At 34.2% G+C, this 18,260-nt stretch overlaps 2 protein-coding genes across 2 annotated transcripts; one reads left to right on the top strand and one right to left on the bottom strand.

The window, feature by feature from the left end:
* The first annotated feature begins 10,189 nt into the window (after nucleotides 1-10,189).
* Nucleotides 10,190-10,925, top strand: LOC141660336 (uncharacterized). Its single transcript, XM_074467313.1, has 2 exons — nucleotides 10,190-10,458; nucleotides 10,631-10,925. The coding sequence occupies exons 1-2, from the start codon at nucleotides 10,190-10,192 to the stop codon at nucleotides 10,923-10,925; spliced, it is 564 nt and encodes a 187-aa protein (XP_074323414.1).
* A 1,992-nt stretch (nucleotides 10,926-12,917) lies between these two features.
* LOC141724414 (uncharacterized) lies at nucleotides 12,918-15,415 on the bottom strand. The gene is made up of 5 exons (XM_074526565.1): nucleotides 15,054-15,415; nucleotides 14,610-14,900; nucleotides 14,253-14,523; nucleotides 13,716-13,838; nucleotides 12,918-13,582 (listed from the first exon to the last, which is right to left on the bottom strand). The coding sequence occupies exons 1-5, from the start codon at nucleotides 15,288-15,290 to the stop codon at nucleotides 13,458-13,460; spliced, it is 1,047 nt and encodes a 348-aa protein (XP_074382666.1). The 5' UTR covers nucleotides 15,291-15,415; the 3' UTR covers nucleotides 12,918-13,457.
* Between the last annotated feature and the right edge of the window lie 2,845 nt (nucleotides 15,416-18,260).

The following is an 18,260-nucleotide window of genomic DNA, read 5'->3' as shown; positions in this document are numbered from 1 at the left end:
TAGTTAGCAAGAGTTATTTGAACTCTGAATGGGGTCAAGTCGTTTGACGAGATGATAGCAGTACATCTCTGGAGATGCCCAGCTAAGCGAATGTAATTGTGTGGTCGCAATTAGAGGAAAGGGTTATTCCTCGAAACATTCGACGAACAGGATCGAGACATGACCATTAACGTCTCAAAGCCGTAGATTGGCACCATAGCCTTTGACTTGTCGTCGTCTATGGAGTGTGGTTACACCCAACGGATAAAGATTCAAGGTGAAACATTCCATCTGTATCCGGTAGCCATCGAAGTAGAGGACTTAGGAGGGTTCAAACCCGGGAGGGTACCGACTCTGAAAAGCAAGTCATGATAAATTTGGTATACAATTTAATTATGGATTTATGGGGGATTGTTAGAAAATGGAAAGTTTGAGGCATATTTTATATATGTTCTTGATATGATTTCCGGAAACTAACACTTGGAGGCTGTTCCTTGATATGAGGACTTAAACTTTCATATTTGGATCTAAGATATTTTCTTAGTGGAATCCATGAATATATTGAGACAAAGTTGCTTGTTTGAAATGGGTTATGGGGATTTTGTCCCACATTGGTATTGTAAAAGAAAGATATTGAGTTTATATAGCATCTTGTGTTAGTGTTGTTTACAACTACTAGCATAAGTGGAATGCTTGTGTGGCCTAGTGCTAGTGGGAACTATTATATTTTTCTTTTTTATTACAAGTTTAATTATTTATATTGATTATTTAATTATTAATATAAAATATATTAAGTAAAGATTATTTTAATCATACTCTGAATATATTTTGTAATATTAATATTAATTAATCAGGATATAATATAAATAATAAGGAAAACCCATTTTGTTTACCTTTTCTGTTTTGTTACTTGGTGTCCACATCGAGTAAAATAGAAGAAGAGCAACTTGAGATGCCTATATATTGAGAGGTATACTTGAGATTAAAATGACACAAGTCTCGGTGCCTACCTCACAAACATATATGAGTTGCATAGGTTTTTTGGGCAAACTGAGGTGCGAGTCGCCGTTGATCATTGTTGGTTCTGTGGCCAGATTGATCTGTTGTTATTTTATCCTGGAAGCGATATTGCTGCATTCCATCACAGCTTAAGTGGGGGGCAATAATCTCTTCTAGAACAGTCAAGTCCTCTTGAAGGGTTTGGCGACTCAGCTGTTGTGTTCTTCTTCTTATCAGAATTTGGAAAGCGATAAGAGATAAGTTTTCTTTACTTTCTTTGTCAATTACAGTCTTTATAGTTTGTTATTGCCTTCGTGTTTTATTTCTTTAGTTGGTTATTTGCCATGTTCTTGTTATTATATATATAACTGCCCATTGTTGCTGTGTAGTTAGAATTATACCCAACACAAAATACACCAAATCATCATTCAAATGATGAACCGGTAGATAAGCTCCATTAACAAGTCTGTAGAAGACTGGGGCATCCATTTGAATGAGAGAGAGAGAGAGAGATGAACAGAAGGTGAGTTTGAAATTTGATGTTCTTGTTGAGAGTAGAAGAGTGATGACTGATAAAGAGTGAAGCGTTTTAATTTATAGAGGGAGTAAAGATAGAAAACAAGAGACTCTTGAGTTGCCCGGATAATAGGAGTAATAATCACATAAGCCTACTAGACAGCTAGAAATGACTAGTGACTATTCCCCATGCAAGTACTCAAGAATATTAATTTATTTTAAAAATAATTATTCCCCATGCAAATAAGCGTGTACTCCCTACACAAAAAGTAACCTTCCCTATCAGCAAGCAATCAGATATGATTATCACTATCAACATACGCAAAACAACACAAATAATGTACTAGTCTGCTAACATTAGACTAACATATTTCCACGTAAGCAAGAAATCATATAAGCATGTAAATATGTCAATAAGTCAGAGAAAATTAGAGACTAAGTATGTCAAAAGTATTTTTATGAACATAATTTATGAATTAAATTTGTTTAATTTTTTATACTTTTTGCTTCTTTTGATCTGTTATTTATTAAGTTCACATACTGAAGATATGACGTAATAAATATTCAGTTTACTTAGAGTTTTGAGAAATTCCAAGTTAATATTAATGGAGAAATCTGGGCATTTATAGAAAAAGTAACTTATCGAGAAGTCAAAGATGACTTATCGAGAACTTTGATAAATACCCAGTTTGTCCGAAAATGGACTAAAATAATTCTAATTTATTTGAACTGAATCAAATTGAAATCAGAATAAATTTTCCAAAAGTATTTGTCTAAAATAATTCATTGAATTAAATTATTTTAGTTCTGAGTTATTGATAAGTCTTAAAATATCCTTGTCGAGAACTCTGTGAATTTACATTATTAGAGAACTCTTCATGGTCTTATCGATAAGTCATAGTAAAGCTTATCGAGAAGTCATTCGAGAAGTCTGTAAATAGACTTATCGAGGACTCACTCTAGAACTCTAAAATGACTTGTCGATAAGTCATTTTGACTTATCGAGAACTCAGTTCTCTATACTTTTGAGTGCTGTTTTTTTTTTTGCCTTGTGTTAATTTTACACATTAAAGATGTAAATTAACAACTATGCAGTTTACTTAGAATTTGAAATATTCTAAGTTAATTTTTTTTTTGAGTTTTTTAAAGAAAAATAAATATACAGAGATTCTGAAATATTTATAATTCATATTTCAGTTAATTTCCAATTAAATCAAACTAGGTTGATTTATTAGAAATTAATCTGCTGCAAAATATTAGCTGAGTTCTTGCCTTAGGATGAAGAATTGAGCATTCCAATCTCACTCACAAGTCTAGTGAAGGTTGCTTCATCCAATGGTTTAGTAAAAATGTCAGCTAATTGTTTTTCTGTTGGAACAAAAATGAGCTCAATGGTACCATTTACAGCATGTTCCCTGATAAAATGGTACCTAACATCAATGTCCTTTGTTCTAGAATGATTAACTGGATTAGCTACTATAGATATGGCACTAGTAATGTCACACATAATAGGAATTTTGTGTAACACTAGACCATAGTCCATTAGCTGATTTCTAATCCAAAGCACTTGAGCACAACAACTTCCAGCAGCTATATATTCAGCCTCAGCTGTGGAAGTTGACACAGATTGTTGTTTCTTACTATACCAGGACACAAGTCTTTGACCAAGAAATTGACAGCTTCTACTAGTACTTTTCTTATCAACCCTGCATCCAGCAAAATCTGCATCTGTGTATCCAACAGCTTCAAAACCAATTCCCTTAGGATACCATAATCCCAAGTTTGGAGTTCCCTTTAAGTATCTGAAAATCCTTTTTAGAGCAATCAAATGTGATTCCTTTGGATTGGCCTGAAATCTGGCACATAGACAAGTAGCAAACATGATGTCTGGTCTACTAGCAGTCAGATAGAGCAATGAACCAATCATTCCTCTGTAGCTTGTAATATCCACACTTTTGTCTTTCTTGTCTTCATCCAACTTGGTTGCAGTAGACACTGGTGTAGATGCAGGTGAGCTATCCACCATACCAATTTTCTTCAATAAGTCATTCACATATTTGGTTTGGCTGATGAAAATAACATCACTTCTTTGACTAACTTGAAGGCCAAGGAATTAACTCAATTCTCCCATCATGCTCATTTCATACTCACTCTGCATTAGCCTAGAGAATCTTTGATAAAGCTTTTCATTTGTAGATCCAAAGATGATATCATCCACATAGATTTGAACTAGGATCATATCTTCATCATGCTTCTTGTAGAAGAGAGTCTTATCAATAGTACCTCTGGTAAAACCATGTTTGAGTAAAAATTCTGACAGTATCATACCAGGCTCTAGGTTCCTGTTTCAGTCCATATAGAGCCTTGAGTAATTTGTAAACAACGTTAGGGAATTCTGGATCTTCAAAGCCAGGTGGCTGTTGCACATAAACTTCTTTTTCTAGTTCACCATTAAGAAAAGCACTCTTGACATCCATTTGATACACCTTTAAATTTGAGTGTGCAGCAAATGCCAGAAAAATTCTTATTGCTTCTAGTCTTGCAACAGGAGCAAAAGTCTCATCATAGTCAATTCCCTCTTCTTGTGAATAGCCTTTAGCAACCAGCCTTGCTTTATTTCTAGTAACAATTCCATTTTCATCCATTTTGTTCCTGTACACCCACTTAGTTCCAATTATGCTTCTGTTCTTTGGTGCAGGGACTAATTTCCAAAATTTGTTTCTCTCAAACTGATCCAGCTCCTCCTGCATGGAACATATCCAGTCAGGATCCAATAGGGCTTCTTCAGTTTTCTTGGGCTCTACTTGAGACAGAAAACATGCATGTAGGCATTCAGTAGCAGTTGCACTTCTAGTTCTCACACCAGCTGAGGGATCACCAATAATAGCTTCTACTGTATGACTCCTATCCCACTTTATGGTGTGTGTCTGTTGACTAGTGCCTTCATTTTCTTCAGTATTACCATGACTGTCATTTTCATTCTCTCCTTCTCCCCATGAGTTTGTGCCATCAAATTCAGGTGTCTGAAGAGAGCTTTCATTTTCATGATTTTGTTCAAAGATCTCTTCATTTATCACTTGTTGTGTCACAACTTTATTTTCCTCATCAGAATCACTATCAATGGTTAGATTTCCAAATGCAAGGGCTTCAGCATCATTTACATCAAGGCATTCAAAGCCTGGACACTTGTCATCATCAAAAGTCACATCTGTACTTTCCATTATTTTCTTTTGATCAATCACATAAACTTTATAGGCTGTTCTTTCCAATGAATATCCCAGAAAAATTGCTTAAAAAACTTTAGAGTCAAATTTTCCCACATATTCAGAGTTGTCTTTTAGACTATAACAATTGCTTCCAAACACATGTAGATGCTTCACTGTAGGCTTCCTGTTAGACATGATTGAGTATGTTGATTTGCCATGAGCTTTGTTGATGAGATATCTGTTTTGAGTGTAGCATGCAGTATTAACAGTCTCTTCCCAAAAACTAGTTGACAACTGAGCATCTTGTAGCAAAGTTCTAGTAACTTCAACCAATGTTCTATTTTTCCTCTCAACTACTTCATTCTGTTGAGGTGTTCTAGCTGCTGAAAATTCTTGAACAATGCCTTTGCTTTTGCAGAATTCACTTAATGTGGAGTTTCTGAATTCTGTTGCATTATCACTTCTCAATCTTTTCACACTAACCTTTCCTTCAGCTTGCTTCTCAATTTTCTTGATGTGCTAAATTATAATATTTGGAGTTTCATCTTTAGAGTACATGAACTCAATCCAAGTGTATCTTGAAAAATCATAAACCATGACAAGGGCATATTTGTTCCTTGAAATGGACAAGACATTTACTGGCCCAAACAAGTCCATGTGAATAAGTTGCAGAGGTGCACTTATAGAATTCACAGATTTTGACTTGTGACTTGATCTTTTCATTTTTCCTTTCTGACAAGCTTCACAAACTTCCAGTTGAGCAAATTCCAGATTGGGCATGTCTCTCACAAGTTCCTTCTTGACTAGGGTGTTGATTGCTTTGAAATTCAAGTGAGATAGTTTTTTATGCCATAATTTGCTTTGCTCTTCTGATGCCTTGGTGTAGAAACAACACATTCCATCCTTATTTGTTGAGTTTAAGTCTGCAACAAACAAGCTTCCCTTTCTTACTCCTTTAAGAGCAATTTTACCAGTCTTTTTGCTAATAAAAGCACAATCTTCTTTGTTGAAAACAACTTGAAAACCTCTGTCTGCAAATTGACTAACACTTAGAAGATTTACTTCTAATCCAGCAACTAGTGCTACATCTTCAATGACAATATTTCCAAAAACAATCTTGCCATATCCCATTGTGAATCCTTTGTTATGGTCTCCAAAGGTTACCAAAGGGCCAGCCATCTCCCCAAATTGTGATAGCAGGGCCTTATCACCTGTCATATGTCTGGAGCATCCACTATCAATGATCCATATGACCTTCTTTCCTTTGCCCTGCACACAATGAGGATTAAGTGTGTTTGGCTACCCAAACTGTGTTGGGTACTTTCTTCATGTTAACTGATTTTGCAAAAGTAGAATGAGAATTTTGAGATAAAATGGAATTCATAGACTGTTGAGCATTTCCCCTTCCAGATATAGAACCAACTTTTGATTCTATGAGATCAATTCTCAATTTGTAGAAACTCTTCATCACTTTCATGTTGCAGGGAATGCAATCAAACTTGTCACGGAATGAATAGGGATCATTTGCCTTAGCTTCATTGTACTTGCAAACTCCTTCAGGTGGATTGCTAACAGTCTTTTTACAAAGATGAGTTAGGTGATTCATTGATCCACAATTCTCACACTTCTTTCTAGGAGCATCTGCAATATAAGCAAAATTATTGCTTTTGTTTATCCCAATCTTTCCATTTCTATTCTTCTTTTTCCTTTTGACCTGTTTAGCTTTAATCTCCTTCACAGGCTCCTTAGTTTTTTGATTGGCTTTTGGTGTTTCAATAGAGATGGAAGACTGAGTTGTCTCATCATTTTTCTTTTGCTTGTCCTCATCAGCTATCTCTTGTTTGATGATCAACTCTTCTTCACTGAAGTTCACCTCACATGCCTTGAACAAAGGTGATTCAACTTTCTTCAAAAAAATTGGAACATCTTCAGTTTGAGTTGATTTCCCTTTGTCACTGACAGACTTCCTCTTGTTGTTCAAATCCTCATAATCAAGACCAATGGCAATGTTTGCACATGGTTTGTTCTTTTCATGATATTGTCCAATCAACTCAGAAGCATTTTTGAAGGATTTCGGCTTCACTTCATTCTTCTCCAGCCTTTCTCTCAACACTGCTTCAATTTCAATTGCACACTTTAATTTATTCTTTAATATGCAATTTCTTGTTTAGCAGCATCAAACTCAACCAGCAACAATTCAGTCTCTTGTTTTTCACTCTCAAGTTTTTCATTGATCTTTTTCAATCTGCTAACTTCCTCATTTGCAGCAACCATGCTTGTATGAATGTGGAACATTTCTGTGCTCATCTTTTCAACAGTTTCCTTATATTGACTCACATTTAAATCAATTGTGGTGAGAGTTGGTACATGTGATTTAGATGATGAAGAGTCTCCTTGCTCCAAGGCCATGAGTGCATAGTTTCCAACTTCTTCATCTTCATCATTATCTGAATCATCCCAGCACTTGCCCTCAGCAATATAAGTTTTCCCTTGTTGCTTCTTTAGAAGAGCATCATACTTTGCTTCCAATTCAAGATAGGCTTTGTCTTTCTTTGCTTTCTTAGGTTTCCTACATTCTGTAGCAAAATGGCCCAACTCATCACAGTTAAAGCATCTTATTTTTGATCTATCAACAGATCCAGTTTTGTAGCCAGTTTTGCTATCAGGAGCGTACTTCCCTTTTCCTTTCCAGCTGCTGTCTTTGTTGAAGAACTGTCCTTTGCTTTTGAAAAATCTTGGTTTCTTTACTCTAATATTAGAGAACTTTCTAGTCAAGTAAGCCATTGATTTGTCTAGCTCATCAAGCTCATCAAGAGTGTAGAACTCATCTTCTTCATCCAATCCCAGTATGACTTGCTCTTCAGTGTCATTGACTCTTTTCTCACTTGTAGGAATGACTGGAGTTGGGGATCTTTGCTCATCATTAAAAGTCTGGCCTTCATTCACAATCAGTGCACTTGAGCCATCCATTACATATCCTTGACCAGCCCTTAATGACCTCTTTTGAATTATTTCAAGTTCATAAGTTTTCAGAACCCCATAGAGCACTTCCAGTGTGATTCTACTCAAATCATTTCCTTCTCTGATTGCAGAGATCTTTTGTTCCAAATGGTCAGGGAGAGTGAGCAAAAATTTCAAATTCACTTCTTCAACATCATAAAATTTATCATGAAGCTGCAAGTCATTTATCAGCTTATTAGACCTTTCAAACACATCAGTAATACCCTCCTTTGGTTTAGCCATAAAACCCTCATACTGAGAAATCAATATCATTCTTTGATTTGACCTAACCTCCTCAGTTCCTTCACAAAGTATTTCAATCTTTTCCCAGATCTGTTTAGCAGTGTCACAGTTGACAATGTTATTATACATTACATTGTCAAGTGACTCAATTAGTATCAGTTACAAAGCACTGTCTAGGGAAACTTTCTCTCTTTCAGGTTCAGTATACTCAGAAGGATCCTTGGGAGCATAATGAGCTGGAATAACCATATCTCCATCTGTGGTTTCCTCAACTCTAACTACAAAAGTGAAGGGCCCATTCTTGAGGATACCAATATAAAGATGATTGGCCATTCTTATAAACAGCAACATTTTCTTTTTCTATAAAGTGTAATTGGCCTTATCAAAGGGAGGAATCTTGATACTACTGATTTTCTGTGTATTCATTTTTCCAAGATCTAATCTGTTTACTTTCAGATTTTGTTCTGATACCACTTGTTAGGTATGAATACAACATAGAGGGGGGGTGAATGTGTTTTGGCTTAAATGTTTGATTTTCGATTGACTTGGGCTTTAGCAGTTGGTTGTTGTTAATGATTTAGTAGAATGGATGTTAAACATAAATAGCTGAGCAAATATGTAAAACAAAGATCTTCAAAACTCACTTAATTTTATATTAAAAATCAAGCAGTGTTTTGCTACAAAATCTCTAAGTTCTTGTTTTAGAACTTAGCTTCTTTCTTGAGAGAGAACACACACTTTTTCTAATCTGATTGTTCTTCACTATTTAACTAGAGGACTAGTGTTAACTTTATAACTCAGTTAATTGTTGGTTTACACGGTGGTTAATAAACATGATATTAGCTTTTCTAAACTGTCACTTGTCATTTCTATTTATAGAAAAGCAAATTTTTCATTTCTGGCTTAGCATATCTTTAGCTTCCCGTGATTACTTTAATCTCCTCTGTCAGTTAATCTTTGTCGTTGATCTTGCACATCTCTCAAGCTGCTTTTTGTAGACTTGTCAATCCAGCTGTGTGAATTGTTTGTTGATTTGCAACCTTGGATATTGAACTGTTCTGCAATTCTGTACTTAGAGAAATTTCTTTACTTCGAGATCTCCAATTAAGCCGTAGAGAACTCGACATCTCGATAGGCATGTTGGCTTGTCGATATCTCTGAAACTTCATTGTTGCCTAGACTTATCGATAACTCTGAGTTCTCTAGTGAATTTTGTTTTATCGATAACTCAGAGTTCTCTAATGGACTTTGGCTTATCGATAACTCAGAGTTCTCTAATGAATGTATACTTGTCGATATCTCTGAGTTCTCGACAGAAAATTCCTGAGTTCTCTACACCCGGTGGATGTTGCTTATCCGTCGAGTAGTGATGGTTTATCCGTCGAGTAGACATTCCTCATCCGTCGAGTAGAGATTGCTCATCCGTCGGGTAGATGTTACTCATCCGTCGGTACTCTCTGGAGTTTAAATGATTTCTCGATAAGTCATTCTGGAGTTCTCGAATGATTTCTCTATAACACTAATTATGTGACTTGTAGAGATCTTGACTTAGAATGTTTTACACCAAACAGATTTATTCAACTCCAAGCTTCTCCATAATTCTTCTGAGGCATGATCTTCTTGATCTTCTTCCAGATAGAATTCTTAGGCTTGACACTGTTCAGAGAAAAATGCTCCAGTCTGCTCCATTTATATTTTACAGACATTAAGTGTTACAAGTATGAATTACAGATTAAGGTTACAATACAACTAATCTTAGGGTTGTCAGTATGACTTAGTCTTGTTATGATACAGGCATGTCTTGCACAACAATCTCCCCCAATTTGTGAGAAGATTGCTTATCACAAATTCATGCCTGTTAACAAGACTAACCCCAAGTTAAAGAATGAAAATAAAATGATACAAAAGTTGATACAATACTTGTACATTGGACAGTTTACAATAATTAAGTAAAGACTGAGCTGTCTGATTCTTTCTCAATTATGTTCTTAATTTGTACAAGTATTTCTAATTCTTCTAGGATGGGGGTGTCAGCTTGAGCCTCTATTAGTTTCAGCAAATCTGGCTTAGGATATCTAGCTAACATCCCTATCCTGTAACTTGACAAAGAGCCAGCTTTTATATTCAGAAATCTTCCATCCTTTGATATTCTGCTCTTGCCTGCTGTTGATGATATTATTACCTCTAGTAATCTTTGACATTCTTCTGAGGCATAATTCTTTGACATCATCTATTATATATTACACATGGCAACAAAGGTGCATAATTCAGGAAGGAAAAAAATTCAGGTCGCACCTAATGCAATTACAAATATTAATATGGGTGATAGATCATGCATAAGGGACTTGGCTGCTAAGTTGAATGTATCATCAAGTACATCTGGCAGAATGATAAAGAGGGATGATATTAAACCCCACACCAATCCTTTGCATCCTAGATGCAAAGAGCCGAACATGTTGCAAATGATGGAATGGGTTCTGGATCTCCTCATGGGAGATACAGCACAAACAAAAAGGTAATATAAGACTATGTTTGATTTTGTGCATATAGATGAGAAATGGTTTTACCTGAGTAAGAAATCACAAAGAGTCTACTTGGAAAAAAAATGAGCAGGGCAAATACAGGACTGCCAATTCTAGTAAGTTCATACCTAAGGTCATGTTTACAGTTGTTGTTGTAAGGCCCAGATTTAATGCACAAGGTGAATGGATATTTGATGGGACGTTGGGCATATTATCATTCACATATCAAGAACCAGCAAAAAGGTCTTATAAATACAGAGGTAAGGGCACTATTATCACTAAGGTGGTTAAGTCAGTTGGTAGAAAAGAGACAAGAAACATGCTTATTAACCAAATAGTACCAGCAATAATTCAGAAATGGCCACCTAGTGAAGGTCCTAAAGTGATATTCATACAACAGGATAATGTCGGGTCTCACATTTCTCAAACTGATGAAGAATGGCAACAAGTGCACCAATAAGGTGATTTCACATTTATTCTTGTTCAACAGCCACCAAAGAGTCCTGACTTGAATATTTTAGAAGTATTTAGTCCTTAATACACAAGAAAATGCCAAAAGACATTGATGGTATGATGGATGCAGTGCACGAAGCATTCTATCAATTAGAGGCAAGTACACTTGCAGATGTATGGCTATCATATCAGTATGTAATGAATGAAGTTCTAAAGGTGCAGGGGTCAAATGATTATCTTGTACCCCATGTCAACAAAAAAAAAAAAAGGTTGCAGGCCAACTCCCACTTCAAGTCACAGCACCATTGTGGGTTGTGTTTGAAGCATGACAATTGGTATATGGACCAGGTCAAGGGGTCTGGCTTTTAGTATGTAATGCATATCGGCTAATAATACCAATTTTTGTGTTTTGAGGACATGTTTGTATGTATGCAAAACATGTAATCAAAACGATGCAGGCGTATTAACTTTTGTGTAAAATATGAAGTAACTTTTGTGCAAACAATGCAAATATCTACATATTGCACATCATTCTGCATCTAATTTTACTATATTCTACAATCTTGTTTTCCATAAACATTCATGCTCACTGATACTTCTAAAAACCCCAAATCGTCGAATAAATACCCAATTTGAAACTTATATGGAAACATAAAATCGCTGGATACATACAAAATTATGATCGCAAACATGCATCTTCAGAATCGGAGTTAGGATTGCCATCAACAGAATCAGATTTAGGATCGTCGTCACCGGAATCCAAGAGCAGCTCTACCAGATCGGTGTCACCGGAATTATCATCACCCTCATAATCATTAATTATAACTACATGCGAAGGCGATTGAGGTTTCACGTTCATCGTACTCTCCGATTTGTCTTCAGATTGCTTTGAACGTACCCCTCTCAATCGATTGTACTGAAAGTTGTAGCCATGTTCGTCGTCTCGCAGTGGTCAGGATCGGAACATCGATAGGAACCTATAGCCTCATCGTTGGAATCCGAAAATCCATAGTGCATATTCATATTGCTCAATTTAATCAAGTGTTTAATCAAAGAAAGAATTAAAATGGAGGAGTTAGGGTTTGTGGGTGAAAAGAGAATTGAAGGTTGTGTGTTTAATCCAAGAACGAATAGGGAGAGGTTGGGAAATTAGTGTTCATGGATGAAGAGGGAGTGGGGTATGGGTAAAAAGAGGACTGCTTTTTGTTTTTGTTTTGTTGATATTAGGATAATTATGATGATATTTTGGTTTGAAATATTTGTTTGAGATAGGGATATTTTGGCACAATTTTTAAGATAATTATATGACTTAAAATGGGCCCAAAAAGGAAAATAGAAAATGTATTAGAAATGGAGGGAGTAATTTTTTTAAATATTGATTGCTTGGAATACTTCTTTTAGTGGCACATTTGGGATAACATTATTAACGTACGTTTCTGGATCACACTATTTTTCATTATCAACTAAATAATTTCTTCATCCGTAAGTGATTCCATAATCGCATCAACTTGAATAATTTTAGCGATGCATCACATTTATATATCGTGAATTAGAGATAATTTAATTTAATTCTTCAATACTTTTATTTATTTCACCAATTCTTATTCATCACATTTATATATCGCATCAACTTGAATAATTTTAGCGTTGCATCACATTTATATATCGTGAATTAGAGATAATTTAATTTAATTCTTCAATACTTTTATTTATTTCACCAATTCTTATTCATCATTTTCTTAAGAACAAAAATAATTTGTAATTGTTTTTGTTTTCACATAATTATTCGGTAGGGTAATAACTATTACTTTATCAATAAAATAATATAATATTTTTATATCAATAAAGCAATAAATTAATAAAGCAATAAATTTGGTAAAATATATCAAAAATAATTTGTTTGCTAATTGATCCCAAAATTATTATTTTAAATAGATTTAACTGTGAAATACAATCAGATACATCCAAAATTCTTATAATAATTAAAGAGCAGAGCAGAGCAGAGGAGGCAAAGGGGGTACATTACATTAAACATAAAAAGATTAAAGATTACATTAAAGGGCAATTTAGCTGACATCTTTGCAACCGCCTAAAAAACCCTCCACCTTCAAACCCTACATCACTAGACCCCCTGATTAGGATACTAGAACTGATTTGCTTTCATATCCATCATCCCCCTGTTTTTACTATTCCGCCATCTAAAGCAACCTCAACCTCCATCATCATCATATCTTTTGCTTTACTCTACACCCTCATTTCTTGATCCACTAGTCAAAAACCACACAAAACTTTATGCCCACAAAAACACACTAGTACCCCCAACCTCCTTATTACACTTCATTCACTTCTCTTCATTTACTTTCTGTGAAGAGAATGTAATTTATACCCCCCTCTCCACATTATACTTGTTGTACATCCCCATACATACTGCTAGACTAGAATATTATTACTACTACTTATTAATTATATATATCTACCTTGTTCAGCTACACCCCCTACATTCATGACAAACTGCCTGATGTTGCTGCTGCTGCTTTCATCAGTAAGACCACTCTTGTGGGAGATGCATGTCATAATTCATTGCCTTATTTGCTGCTGCCATCATTTTTACCCCATTGCGCCACTGCTGTGCCAATACTGCATTTCTACGCATAACCATCACATCTGCACACCCAACACACATGTATAAGTAATGGATCAAGAACTCGACCTATTTTTAGAACACACCTACTTTTTAACATGTACATGTACTAGTACAATATAAATTGTGGCCAAAATGGTGTTCCTAAATATATACCATAGTTTGGAGTTGCAGCACTCGAGAAGCGTGGCTGAGCTTCAGCAAGATTCATCGGATTATCATGGTTCATATTAATCAGAGCTTCACCTGCCCTTTGCTGAGTAAAGCCTGCTGAACTACCTAAACATATAACACCAACAGATTACCTAATAATTCTATTTCAATTAAGTATTCGCACTGTAAATTACGTTATAGACCCAACAAATTAAAAAAATAAACAGAAAAGTTGTTGAAGAATATAAAAAAACAGCTGGATATACATGGGGACACAGTTCCCAATAGTCAAAATCTAGAAAATGCTATGCAGGTTTAGAAAACAGAGGCGAGAAAGAAAAAGGAGAGGAGAGACAAGGTATCTAGGAGGCACGACAGGCAATAAAGCATATCATAACCCTGTTTGGGTAACCAAGAAAATGGATAACAACTGTAAACTCCAAACATCTCCCCAGAAACAGAGATTACTCTGACCCCACCTCACTATATAACACTCCTTTTCAAAAATATTTACAGCAGTAAAAATATAACAACAGTTACCAGGTTTATTTCGAGATTCAGCAGGGTCAGGACATCTACGAGGCAAAAACACACCAGTCCCGGCACATTTCCTCTTAGCAGCACCGCAACTACTACCGGAAACATTTTTCCGGCCACCGGAAAACAATGGACTGTTGTCACCCACAAAACCATTCACATTTGGCAGAACATGGGGGTTTCCACCAAAACCACAACTATTTTGAAGGCCAAATGGAGGCCTCTTTTGACAAGCTTGTGGCCCAGCCCAAATAGATCCGCAACTTGTCTTCACCTGCAAGAATAACAAAAATATATTAGTTGACGTTTCGGTTTTAACCTTAATATGTCAATGATATACACAAGTTAAAATAGACATACATAGTTTTCATTGAAGACACATGGGAGAGGCTTTGAAGAGTGAGTTTGGGTGAAGTTACTAGCTGCCATGAGCAAATCTCTGTTGATTTTAAGGGCTTGTTGGGTTTTTAATTTGTTGAGCATGTTGACTTGGCCTGCAGCTTCACGAATGAGATCCCAGGAATAGTCAGTTGGAGCAAAGGGGCCTGTTGGAGAAGAAGGTCCCTGAAATGGCCCAGTAGGGCTTCCATTGCTAAACACCGGGCTTGGGATTGACTGCGGAGAGCTGGACATACTCCACTGTTTCTGTGTCTGAAACAAATCAATGTATATCTAATTAGCACATGTGAGAGAGAGAGAGAGCAAAAGGAGGGAGGAAGAGAGTGGGGGGATTGACAGAATGGAGAGAGAGAAAGAGAGGACAGAGAGACAGAATGGAGACAGAGAGAGAGAGAGGGGGTGTACCTGAGAAGCAGCAAATTGGAGTTTGTTAGAGTCAAGTAAAGTGGAGAGAGCGAACTGGCGAGTTAACCCAGTAAAGAAATCATCCTCGTCATCCTCAGTGGGGAAAGTAAAGGAGACAGAATCGTAAGGGAACTCAGTTGGGAGCTGGTGGTTGTCTGAGGCTAGACTGTTGAGCTGGTCAGTGAGCAGCTCCGAGGGAAGTGAATAATTAGGCTCGTTATGACTATTTTCCACCATTTTCCAGGTTGTATTTGAAAAAAAAAAAAGAAGAGGGAGGGGAAAGAGGAGGGAGAGAGATTTGAAAATTGGGGCGAGGGAGAGAGAGAGAGTGATGGAAGAAGAAGAAGAAGAAAAGGAGGTTGTGACTGTCTGTTGCTGCTGGATGAAGATTTAATAAAGACCCCTCTTCCTGGGGTCATGTGGGTCCCCTACTAGGGGTAGATGAATAATTTTACATATAGGGAGTGGAGAATGTGCAACCAACCGCCTTGCCTTTTCCTTTTTTCACACTGTTGTGCAGTGAAATCACTTCTCTTTCGGAGTAAAACGTAAAACTGTAGTATTCTCTCGGTCCCTCTTTAAAAACCTTTCTTATATTTGTGTTAAATAATAAATATTTTTAATTATTAATATTTTTAATTTTATATTAATATTAAATAAAAAAATAAATTTTATTATATTAAATTACTCATAAATACAAATTCAATAAAATCATTCATAACTATATTTAATCTTATAAATTAAATGTAAATTAATAATTAATTATTTATTATGAATAATGTCAGAACTCAAAATAAAAAACGTATAAAAAAGATTCTGTAAAAAAAATCTATTAAACTCAAACTATTTGATGTTACATGTTTACGGATTATTTAGTGTATAGAGCAGGGTAACAACATAATTTACATTCTAAAATATTTTAGCTTTTCTGCGGTGACTTGTTAATATCATTTGCAGATCATTCACCAAATATATAAGAGCAAATTTAACACTAATTCAAAAATCCAAATTTGAGATAGATTATCTCAAATTTCATTCCAACAGTCAGTGAATAGTAGTGGTCTAAATTAGGATTGGATCATTAACTAATCCAAATTTGGATCATTTTGTTTAATATAAAATAATAATTTTGTTATTTGTAATTTATGAGATTTTAAATTTATTTTTAATTTTTTAATTATATAATTAATAACAAAATTTAAATAGAAGTACATTGCATAAAATAATGGTTTTGTTATTTGTAGTTTATGAGATTTTAAATTGATTTTTAATTTTTTATTATATAATTAATAACATAATATAACAAAATTATAATATTGTGTGTAGCTGTTTATATTATTTTGGGATCATTGACCTTCATCTTCATTTTCTCGATAAAGAGATACATATTGCACTTAGAGATGCATTAATTGAGCATTTGTGGGAAGAATATACTAATTCGGAAAATTATTGTGTATCAATGATATTTTGTACGTTAATTATTGCAATAAATATGTTTTTCATGAATTAAGTGCTCAATTTTAATATTTTTATGTGTATTAATTTTTTTTGATTTAATTATATTATGAAATGTTATATAAATTGTTAATAGTGATTAAATGATAAGTTTAACATAAAATTGCTTAATATGATATTTATATATTATTATATGTAAAAAGTAATTTGGATCAAATATTTGGATCATAGTGTTGGAGTTAGTCAGAAATTTGGATCAGTATTTAAATTAACTGATAATTCAAATTTGAATTTTTGGATCACACTGGAGGATATGGCCTAGTAAGCCACTCAGTAACAACTTGATAAAAGTAACTCCAAAAAAATATCGGAAACATAAATTAAATATGAATAAATTGACATAAAAGCTTAAACCTCTCCAAATTTTTCCCGATTTCTTTGTGTATAATTTCACTAGGACCGCCCGGGAAAAAAAATCACTAGGACCAATACTATATTATGATACGCCAAATTTTCATTTTCGCAATATGAAAATAATATATTTAACTTCTTAAATTAGACTCCTATCTCACTCTTTATAAATAATATAATTATAAATTATTAATATTTAATGATTAATAAGTCCTCATCTCCAATCATATTTTTTAAATTGACTTCTTAATTCTATTATTCATTATTAAAAAATATCTTGAATACAGGAAAAAAAAAAGTGAAAAGAAATATAGTGTTGTGAAAAATATATTATAAAAATAATAGTTATGGTTGGAATTTGGCTCTTAAAATTGATTGAAAGATATTGGACTTTTAGGTCATATTTATTTCATCTTGTTAAGCAGGGGATAAGATCGTAATTTTTTAAATTTTTCGAGCTCATGTTTATTTAATTAAAAAATAGTGATTAGTTATCTAATGATTATAATCTTTTAAATTATCATATCAAATGTTTGTTTTGTTAAACTAGAAGATATGACTATAATTTTTTCTAATATTTATGAGATGAGATATTATTTTATCCTCTCTTATAAAAAGAATTGAAAAATTCAAACGATTATATTTCAATCTCAAGAGTTATCCTCAAAACAAATATATGATAAAATTTTAAAAAATTATATTTCAATCTTACACTTAATCCTTCTAAATAAACATAGGATAGTATTATTTAATTCATATAACTAATTTTGATGCTATTAATTATTTCCGGATTATTTTCTCAGAATTATAATCTCATGAAATAAACATGGTCTTGAAGTTAAAAAGTGAGTTTAAATAGTTTATTGGAGTCACGTTTTAATTCTCATTCCTCGACTTTTCAGTTAAGAGTTTGAATATAGAGCGTTCTGGAGATGTTCTCTGTACATAAATTTGACATTACTTTTTTCGTCCTATTTTATGTGACCTTTTTTTTAGGATGTTCAAAAAAGAACCTTCCCTATACAGGACTTATTTAAAGTTACTGCAATCAAGGGTGAGTAAATAAAAATTGAAAAACTGAAATTGAAAGACGGTTAACTAAACCGAAAAAAAACTGTTTCGTCCGGTCCGATTATGGTTAATAGGTAGAAATCGAATCGAACCTACATGTACGGTTTGATAACAATTTTTAGTAAAAAGCGGACTGAACCAAACCGTGCACATTACTAATCGCAATTACATATTTACATAATACATTTATTTTAATATTAATCATCTCATTTGTGTGATTAATACGAAAGTCAAGCAATAATTTTTTAAAAACTGTGTTAATTAAACAAT

Source organism: Apium graveolens, chromosome 5 (assembly GCF_009905375.1).
Source record: "Apium graveolens cultivar Ventura chromosome 5, ASM990537v1, whole genome shotgun sequence".
NCBI classification, from domain to species: domain Eukaryota; kingdom Viridiplantae; phylum Streptophyta; class Magnoliopsida; order Apiales; family Apiaceae; genus Apium; species Apium graveolens.
The sequence above is the reverse complement of the archived record's forward strand: the minus strand, read 5'-3'. Positions and strand labels throughout refer to the sequence as shown.

Coding starts and splice junctions, on each gene's coding strand:
- LOC141660336 (XM_074467313.1), top strand. CDS start 10,190: ATGGCAACAAAGGTGCATAATTCAGGAAGGAAAAAAATTCAGGTCGCA. Junction 10,459..10,630: donor GATACAGCACAAACAAAAAG/GTAATATAAGAC, acceptor TGTAAGGCCCAG/ATTTAATGCACAAGGTGAAT.
- LOC141724414 (XM_074526565.1), bottom strand. CDS start 15,290: ATGGTGGAAAATAGTCATAACGAGCCTAATTATTCACTTCCCTCGGAG. Junction 14,901..15,053: donor TCCAATTTGCTGCTTCTCAG/GTACACCCCCTC, acceptor GATTTGTTTCAG/ACACAGAAACAGTGGAGTAT. Junction 13,583..13,715: donor TGCTGCAACTCCAAACTATG/GTATATATTTAG, acceptor TTGGGTGTGCAG/ATGTGATGGTTATGCGTAGA.